The sequence below is a fragment of the Macadamia integrifolia genome, unplaced genomic scaffold (assembly GCF_013358625.1).
Source record: "Macadamia integrifolia cultivar HAES 741 unplaced genomic scaffold, SCU_Mint_v3 scaffold_94A, whole genome shotgun sequence".
NCBI classification, from domain to species: domain Eukaryota; kingdom Viridiplantae; phylum Streptophyta; class Magnoliopsida; order Proteales; family Proteaceae; genus Macadamia; species Macadamia integrifolia.
The window spans coordinates 62,996-73,245 of NW_024870676.1; the positions used below are offsets into that span (position 1 = coordinate 62,996).

At 38.7% G+C, this 10,250-nt stretch overlaps 1 protein-coding gene and 1 pseudogene across 5 annotated transcripts in view; one reads left to right on the top strand and one right to left on the bottom strand.

The window, feature by feature from the left end:
- The first annotated feature begins 2,002 nt into the window (after positions 1-2,002).
- Positions 2,003-10,250, top strand: part of LOC122071789 (pentatricopeptide repeat-containing protein At5g08305) — an 11,718-nt gene continuing 3,470 nt past the window's right edge. For 4 of the 5 annotated variants that reach the window (XR_006138282.1, XR_006138280.1, XR_006138279.1 and 1 more), the window contains exon 1: positions 2,003-4,266. Coding sequence is in view for 1 of the 5 variants with exons in the window: in XM_042636197.1 (XP_042492131.1) it covers positions 2,490-4,121 (1,632 nt within the window). In the remaining 4 variants the exon portion in view is untranslated. Of the gene's footprint in view, positions 4,399-10,250 lie in introns of those variants that run through there. The other variant, XM_042636197.1, reaches the window with a different exon arrangement.
- Positions 8,395-9,289, bottom strand: LOC122071778 (annotated as a pseudogene).

The window sequence follows — 10,250 nt, forward strand, 5'->3', positions numbered from 1 at the left end:
TATCTTGAAATAACTTAATGGCAGGGATGTAAATGGATAGTGGAATTCGCATTTGTATTCGTATTTGTTTAGGGATATCCGTATTCAGTTAAAGGGTATCTGGAATAAAATTCGAATTATCTAAAAAATAATTATCCGATCCGATTAAATAATCAATTAATGATTGGAGGGTTCTTGAAGTCTAAACAGGTTCTAGAGAATAAGGAAAAGAGTTCAAACAACTTAGAAAGATGGGTTAAGAGCAAATTATATTCATTGAGGGGAGGAATGTTCAGATTACACAAGTCAGAGAGTAAACGATAGTTGAAAATCTGAATTCAATCATCATCCGTATTCGTTTAGGGATATCCAAATCCAATTAAGAAATATTCGGATCCGAACACATCTAATTCAAATTTGATTCTTATGTGATCCGTTTATATCCGTACTGAATGGATCGGCTATATTGAGATTCCAAACAAGGAGGATAAAATTGAAAGAATAAAAAAACTGATAAAATTCAATAATCTCTTACAAACTACTTTTTTTTTTTGGTATATATCTATATATATATATATATATATATATATATGAAAAACTGAGACCAGATCAATGATAGATCGATAAGGAACCTTTAAAAGAAACTGATAACATCTCAATATCGATTGAACCCATAGTTATATAAGTGACAAGTTTTCCTTCACCTGTAATTGAATGATGCGAGGGCCTAGATGTGACTTCTCTCTCTCCTCCTGTTGTCCCCACTAGTACCAGTTGATCCTCTCTCCCAGTAGAACAGAAAATGGAGTTCATGCATAAAATGTAACCGAAGGTCTCACGTGTTTTTTTGTTATTGGATAATATTTGACCCAAAATGATCATTATTAATTTTCTGGTGTATTACTACCACTGAAAATTTTTCACCGCCCATCTTCTATGCTCTATATATTATCTTCAAACAATTTTACTTCCAACCAAAACACTTGTTAAAAAGTTTCTTCTATATTTATTTTTTGGGTTTTCTCTCACTTCACTTCACCAGTTGAAAATTTTTATTTACTTCACTTCTAACTAGACCGAGCCTTAATATGGGTGTTAATCGGTTTGGTTTCGATGTATATGTTTTGATTCGGTTCACATTTATTTGGCTGAAACCAAAATCGCACCATTAGTAAACGGTTGCACTTTCTAAAATTGCAACCGTTTAGTTACGGTTTCGGTTTCATGGTTTTTAAACAGTGTTGATTTCATGATTTTAAACAGTTTTGATCGTGGTTTATTCCATACAGTTTCTAAACGGTTTGCAATTGATTTGCTAATTTATTCGCATTCTTACTAAAATTTGCTTTTGTTGATAAACGCTTCACTCTTATTTCAAATTAAATGAAGCATTGAACAAACAATGAATTAACTACATAACTACATAATAAGAGTAAATTATTGAATAGACTATTGGACAACCTTTATGGTCCTTAATTCATCCATAAATTAGACCATTATGTTTTATTAAAACAACCAAATATTTAATTGTTATACGTGTTAATTGGATCGATTTTGACGGTTTAAATTATTCAATTTCATGGTGTCAATTCGGTTTGAAACCAATGGATTAAACAGTTAAAACCGACCCAACCCATTTAACAAATTGATCTTAAACTTGAAACCAGAATCAAATCATTAATTAAACGATTTTACAGTTTCAATGTAAATGGCTCAATTAAGTTTCGATAAACGATTTCGATTTCAAATTCATATCCTTAACCTTAATAATTGATAGTTGAGATTTCCCTCAAACTTCATGGGTAATTTGTTTGCACTCCAAATGTTCAAAACTTCCCATTGATTTTGATTCCAATTGTCTATAATCAATTAGGACATTAAAAATTAATAATAAAAAATAAAAAGGTAAAGATTTTTTAAGATTTAGCAATTTTTTTTGTGAAATTTATACAAAAAATTGAAGATCCTGCAGAGTTTATATTAAAAAATTGGGGATCTTGCTACTTTGGATAAGTTTCATCGAGTTCACCCATTTTGATTCTGATTCCTCATTCCATGACTCCATGACTCCATGACTCCAATCTATTTTGATCATGTGCCACAATAAAATTTGACATTTTGACTGGAAACTCAAATCTTTGTGGAATGACCTGAGATTGAATCCCACCTTCCTCTCTGCTGCAAACACCAATCCAAAGGAATGTATAGAGAAAAAAAAAAAAAGATATCTTCATAAATCTTCAACATCACTCCAGATTGCAAAAGGCCACTTTTTGATAAACTTATTTGCAAAAGAGAGAGAGAGAGAGTGGAAACCTGCAACCTCTTGTCCGTCGACTAAGCAGGGGAAGATGAGAGGAAGTTGACGAATCAGAGTGGCATTTGAATTCGATTTGGTGGGTTTTCTACACAAGCAGTGTTGGAAGCCATTTCACATGGCAAAATAGTTATAGCCTATCTAGTTTGCGACTGTGGATTCGGTACTAGAACTATTTTTTCTTAGTTGGTAAATGGTGAAATTCTCGTCGTTTAATGGCAGCCTCAATCTAAACAACTGTTTAATCTCCTTTCTAGACCGATGCAAATCAATGTTAGAATTGAGGCAAATCCATGCTTTAATCATAACTTTTGGCCTCTCAGAAGATGATTTTTTCATGTCGAGGGTCCTTTCTTTCTCTGCTGTATCTGATTCTGGTGACATCCATTACTCCAATCAGGTCTTTCGTCACCTCTCCAATCCAACCATCTTCAATTGGAATACCATTATAAGGGGTTACTCAAGAAGCAAGAATCCAAATGGGTCTATCTCTATTTTTATTGAAATGTTGAGGGCTGGAGTTTCACCTGATCATCTTACTTTTCCCTTTCTAGCAAAGTCATCAGCCCGTTTGTCATCATTGCAGCATGGTGTGGCAGTGCATAATTGTATTGCTAAGACTGGGTTTGAGTTTGACCGATTTGTTCGGAATTCTTTGATTCATATGTATGCTGCCTGTGGGCAAATAATTTCTGCCCGGAAGTTGTTTGATGAAATGCCACAAAAGAACTTGGTCTCATGGAATGCCATGGTTGATGGATATGCAAAGTGTGGTGATTTGGTTGCTGCCCGGCAAACCTTTGAATTGATGTCTGAACGGGATGTTGTGTCTTGGAGCTCTTTGATTGATGGGTATGTCAAGAGCGGGGACCATAGGGAGGCCTTAAGTCTCTTTGAAAGAATGCAGCGTCTAGGAACAAAAGCCAATGAAGTTACAATGGTGAGCGTGTTGTGTGCTTGTGCCCATTTAGGTGCTCTCGAACAGGGGAGAATGATGCACCATTATGTGAATGATAGTGCAATGCCTTTGAGTCTGGCTCTACGGACTTCCCTGGTGGACATGTATGCAAAGTGTGGTGCCATTGATGAGGCTCTGGCAGTTTTCCATGGGGTACCAATGGAGCAGACTGATGTATTAATTTGGAATGCGATGATTGGAGGACTTGCTACTCATGGATTGGTTAAAGAGTCGTTGGAATTGTTTAAAGTGATGCAGGCTTGGGGGATCTCCCCAGATGAGATCACTTATCTATGCTTATTGAGTGCATGCGCCCATGGAGGGCTAGTGGGGGAAGCTTGGAACTTCTTCAATTTACTTAATACTCATGGCATGACACCTAAGTGTGAACATTATGCTTGCATGGTCGATGTTCTTGGGCGTGCAGGTCGGTTAGATAAGGCATTCCAGTTTTTAGATAAAATGCCCGTGGAACCCAGTGCTTCCACTTTGGGTGCTCTACTTAGTGGATGTAGGATGCATGGAAGGTTAGATCTTGCGGAAGAAGTTGGAAGGAAGCTCATTGAATTGGAGCCAGATCATGATGGTCGATATATTGGTTTGTCAAATGTCTATGCGGTTGCCAGGCGATGGAATGATGCTAGAACATTGAGAGAAGCCATGGAGAAGAGGGGTGTTAAGAAGTTCCCAGGATGTAGCTTTGTTGAGGTTGGGAGGACTCTTCATAAGTTCATTGCTCATGATAAAGCACATCCTCAATTAGTAGAAATATATTTGATGTTGAATAATATAGCTGAACTGATGAAATTGGATGGTGGTAATGAAACTCAAGACAATGATACTTACGAAATTGGAGAAGATGGATGAGTTGCATGGTTTCCTAGTTTCTGATTTTAGCCTTTGTGCTGAGCAAGAAAGAGAGAAATGGAAAGATGTCTTATCTTCTGCCTCACTTACACTCGGGCTGGGCCATCGATCAGGCCGGCCTCGCTGAGACATGGCCTGCATGCAGGTACTCTCCCTTGGTTTGCATTTCTTTTCTATCTTTTGTTCTCAATTCATTTGAATATATCTGTGAATGTTCCATATTGTTTCCATTAATCCAATTGGAGTATTTTTAAATATCAGTCTGTTAGTTTTCCTAGTTGATATGATCATATGGCTTGTTTCCCCCTGAACTAACTATAAGTTGTTTCCAAGATCAAAATGTAAATATAGTAGCCTGTTTAACTAATATTGTTTCAGAGTCATGGGAAACACCTTGTTGAGTTATTCAATTGTTTTGCATCCATAAATGGAGAGGAAGCATTGCCTTCTGCTTCAATCAGTAAGAAACTTTATTTTTCAACATTTCAAATCCACAACTAATTTGATTACTTTGTTATTTGTTGGTGATTTTAAAGCAATTCAATTCATCAATCAATTTCACATGCTTCAGTTTCTGTATTTGGTTGCTCACTTTGGGAATCTATATACAAGAAAGGTTAATTCTTTAATTTCCAGTGAGCAGTCTTCATGTAGGAGTGCTCCAATGGATCGATCCAAACCCGTTTGAGATCCCAGACCAAGGACTGGATCCAAATTTAAGGCTAGAGGGAATCGAGATTTCAGCTTTGTTGATTCCTTTATTTTTTGGAAGTAAACTTGCACCTTTATTTTTATCTCCTAAGTTGGTGGATTAGATTAGGATTCTTTTAATATCTTTTCTCTATTTTATTGAATTTGATTAGGAATTTTTTTTGTTAGCAAATTAGAATAGGATTCTTCTCCCATTGGTTTCCTAGTTTGTAGGATTTATTTTTGCTTTTGCTTTTATTAATGTATAAGGCCTATGTCCAAGATGCTGGGAGAATGGATTGAGTTGTGAAATGCCTGCGTGGCTGTTCCCCCCCTTCCCCCCTCTTCCCTGCGATCTCCCTATCTTGTGTCGCTTCCTGTAATTTCTTTGCTGGATCCCTTCCTGGGCAGTGCCCCTCCCCTCCCCCCTCTTCTTCTTCGTTCCAATTCTTCCTTATTTTTCTGATGTATTTTCCGTTTATCTGGAATTACTCTGTTTCTGGCAACAGTTACAGCCCTACATAAGTTCATTGATCTCCTCTGTGTTTGACCTGCTTAGGCTGAAGCTTTGATCGAAGGTTCCCCTCCCTTGGGCGACTGAAACCCTAGGAGCTTGGCTCCTGTTGAAGCTCCTATAGTAAGACTTGAAGCCATAACCAGGTCTGGTCTGTGAACCATCGCCCAGATCTGCTCCCATCAATTAATCTGAACCCATTATCTGATTACAGGGTCTGTCATTGGATGTTTCTAAGAGGCTGAAGGGTTAGGAGCTTGAACATGAAATTTCGTTTGGTTTGGAGTCCTATTGATGAAGATATCTCACCTGAATCGACTTGGGTAGTTGGGTTCTCCGCCTCTTTACTTGGCTGGATGTTGAAGACGACTCATGTTCTTCTCCTTATTTGAAGTAATTAATGCCCTTAACCCCACCAATCAGATGGCCCTTTCTTTCCTTAGTATTTTATACCTTGCCATTGAATTTTGTCCATTCCAAGATTGCTCTCTCTCACCATATGATCCCACCTTTCTTTCATTCTTTTAGTTTCCCATATTAATGACCCTCTCTTTCTCCCCTCCTTTATTACAGCCTGCCATTGAGTCTTGCCCCTTCCTAGTTTACCCCTAGTGAGTAAAATCAAATCCCCTTTCATGTTCTCTTTTTTTATTCTCTATTGACCCCTATTAAAATATGTTTTATTACAAGAGTGCCATCTCCTATTTGTAACTTCAGTTTATTTACAAAATTGCCATCATTCCTTAGTGTTTGGCTCTTGCACTCTTGGGTGGGCCCCAGTGATCCGAATTGGGTATTCAGGACCCACCAATCCCGCATTAAGTCTGATATTGTTATAGGGTGACCTTTCTTTCTGCTGGTGCTAATTGTGCAATGGTTAGGACTTGTCTTGTTTGCGAAAGTTCCCTTATTATTTATCTGTTTCTCAGGTCTATTGTTATTAACCCTACAAAATTTCTTGTTCTCCTTAATTTTCTGCCATGTCAATTGATTTCCATTTATATAATCGAAATTGATGATCCATATTTTTTTAGATCATCCTATGATGGCTACAATGGAGAAGGATGGATTGTCCATAAATATTTATGTATTTTGGATATTATTGACTGGAAATGGCATGAATTCTAATATTTGTGGAGAAGAGTGTATTTTCCATGCTGGAACTCCTGGCTGGGGGGAAAATAATGTAGGATGAATTGTTCAATTATTAGTTTTGACTGCCCCCAAAAAAAAAAAAAAAGGGCGTAACCAGTGCACGAAGCTCCCACCACTGTGGGGTCTGGGGAGGGTCATAATGTATGCATCCTTATCCCGCTTCTTGGAGAGGTTGTTTCCCGACTCAAACCCACGACCACTAGGTCACAATGGAGCAAAAACCCATGGTCAGATATTTTTTTCACCTGTTTAATTTTTTTTTGAACAAAATTCAACTGCAATATTTTGTGAAAAGAATGACAGAATCCTATCTTTGTCATTTTCTGGCTTTAAACTGTAACCCTAATAGTGCCGGCAGGAAGGAGTGGTTGCTCAAGATTATGGATTGAAGGCTAGAAAGGAAGGTCTGCTATCAGAAAATGAAAGTGAAACAGGACTGGAAACAGTGATTGGTTGTTCAGAGGTTACAACAGAATTAGGTCAAGTTATGATATTTTGTATATCTCTAGATATAGGGTTCAGAATGAGCTGAAATCAGGATCGAGTGGTGTACGTGGTAAGACCCAACAGTGGTTAAAATTTGAGAGAAAAGCTACAAGATAACAGGGTGCGATGGGGGTCAGTGTAGGTTGTGGCCAGAACAGGGGAAGGGTATAGGTATGGTATGAAGATGGCTTTGAAATTAGGGTTTGCTTGGAGGAACTTACAAGGAATAGTATGAAGGGATCAGGTTGAAATTTCTGGGGAAAAATAGGACCAAAAGCAGTGTATAGGCTAGCAAATGATACTAGTACTGACCTCGTGAACTTGGGATTTAAACAGAAATTGTAGGTCCCATGTATGACCTATGGCTCCATGAAATTCACTCTAGTAGAGGGTATTTGAGCAAATCAAGTGGTGTGGAGTGGCCTAAGATAAGATAGAACATTCCCACTCGAGAAGGAAAAAGGAGAAGCTCCAAATGAAGAAGCCCTAGAAGAGTCCTTATGGCCTCATTGTGCATAACTCGAGAAGGATTCTTCAATCTTTGAATGAGATCGTCAAGGGCTTGTGAAGAGAGGAGAAGGGAGTCACCAAAAAAAAAAAAAAAAAGAAGGTTTGTGGAGGAAGCACAAGAAAGATTCTGATTTGTTCAAGAATATTGGTTGAAGCCTTGTAAGTGTTGAAGTGGAGTAAGGAAGTGGGAAAGACAAGGAGACACATCTTCAGTTGTGGGTAATCTCCTTGTATACATTCACATCAATGTATGTGTCTTACACTGTAGGCAAGATGTTGATGAAATGTCAGAGTCAGTGTTTTGAGCGTATAGGGGGCATTTGGATATGCCATGTGATTTATATCGCTGTAGCTATCAAGTGGGTGATTGATAGAGGGGTTGTAGCTCCTTTGTGGTGGTTGCCACATAAAGTTGGGGCTGGTGCTCTTTTGTATTAGGTGCTTCATAAATTGGGGGTTGATGCTGTTTGTAGTGGGTGCTGCTAAATGTTGTATTGTGCATTGTGCAATGGCTTGATTGGGGTTGTAGCCCAAGAAGCCATTGCTCCGTGGACATAGTCACATTGGCAAACCACATATACTTGTCTTGTGGATTTTTGCTTGTGGGGTATGCATTGTGGATTTTTTTTTTTGGGAAAATTATTCCCCCCTCCCATGGCGTTGACGGTGTTAGTATGCTGTTAGTTTTAAACCTCAAAAGACCATATTACCCTTCAAAAAAAAAAAAAAAAAAAAAAAAAAAACTTAATAGGGTAGCTGGTAGCATTCCTGCAGCTCTGTCCACTCTCTCTCTCTCTCTCTTCCTCTTCTTTCCCAATTTCCACTCCTCAAACCAGGCAATCTGTTTCAGATACCAAGAGAAACAACCAGAACCAGAAGAGCCCATTTCATTCTCGAATCTTTAGCTTCTCTTGCTAATCACCATTCGATTGAAAAAACCCATTTGCAAACACAGTTTTCATGCTCAATGCGTCGATTCATGGCTGTTGAAGACGCCAGTTTGTCGGGTTTGTTGAACCAGTGTTGATTTGTAGATGCACCATTCCAGTGAGCTAGGAATTGAATTGAGGACCCACCTTCAGACATGGCCCTTCTAGCCTTTTCTCCCATGATTCTAACCTTCTTACCTTTCTCTTCCACCATTAATTCCTTAACCATCCTCTGCAAGACCTCAGCTCTGACAACACCACCACTGCCTGCGCCTGCTCCTGGAATTCTCAAACAGATCCCTAGCTCCTCCACCACCATCTTAGCATTCAAGAACTGGTCGGCCATCATTAGCCACGTCAGAATGGGAACCGACACGCATATACTTTCCGACACCGAATTCCAGCCACAATGGCTCAGGAATCCATCAACGCTCTCATGGTTGAGTATCTCCATCTGGTCCACTTACTCCCTCACTATCAACCCTCTCTCCTTCTTCCTCCCTTCCAACTCCAACCCTAACCAGTAAGCCGAGTTTGAGTCCGATTCCGACCTCGATCTCACCACCCACAAGAAGTCCACACCAGATCTCTCCAACCTAACTGCAATCTGTCATCTGTTCTTCGCAAACGCTTACTTGAGTCCCGAACGCGACATACAAAACCTTGCGTCCCTCACCTAAACTTGCTCTGGTATCGAGCCATCGCATCCACATGGGTTTGTCTTCTGGTTGTGGTTATGGACCTCTCTGTGATTGCCTGGCGAAGCAGAGTGGACCTACGCACCAAGCTTTTGGCTTGAACTCGCGATTCCAGTACTCAACAAAGGTCGTCTCCATCTCGTAGAAGCTGTTGAACAGGAGACCCCAACTTTTGGATGTAGCCATGACTACCTCATTGATGAAGGGAGAGAAAGAGAGATCAACAAGAACCCACCCCATTAAAGTTCATAATTAACCCAGGAACTCAAATCCCATAAACCCTCTTTCACCGGGAAGAAACCCATCTGCCATCCTTCCACTCCTGATGCACCCTAAGCTGAGAAAAGCGGTAATCAATGTCATCTCCCAAGAACTCAAATTCCATCACCCCTAAAATTTGTACTTATGTTTTAAAAGGGGTAAAGCTGGAGTCTTTCCAAAGTTGAAGAAAACAGAATTTGAAGAAGCAGCCCTCTTTCTTTTGTTTTAATGGAAGGGCATATAGGTAAGTTCATCTCTAAAAAAGGGTTTTTTGGACATTAGATGGTATGATATTAGATGACATCATCAATTAACAGTCCCAAATTAACAGGGACTAACGGATTGGACCTAATTGTAAGAACTTTAGAAATGTCAAGGGAGGGGGGCGTAATTTCTTCAAACCCTTGGATCCACGTGTAATTTCAACAAAGTACAAGGGAGGGGGTGTAATTTTCCCTTTTCTCTTTTTTTTTTTAATATAAAATTCCTTTATCTCTTGGATTTTCTTATTGACACCCCTCAAGGTGTCAAATAATTTGTAACCTTACCTTTTTGCCTTTTTAGTATGGGACCATTTATTTTTCCAATGAAGGTAATAGTGTCATGTGTACTTGAAAATGCACATGACAATGACACCTTTTTTTACTGACATAATGATTTGTCGCTTTCAAATTATCTTTGAAAACTCTTCTATATCTTTATCTTAACAAACTTTTTGGAATAAGATAAGGGGATTAAAAGAAAGTGTCAAGTTCTAAGTAAACCTGTAGAAGTTTCATTCACTCCCTTTATCTATTTATTAGGTATTCAAAGAACAGGAAGGATAATGCATGTAATATGTACAAGAGCAGGAGTTCTAGTTATCTATCATTTATCTTTTTTTTTT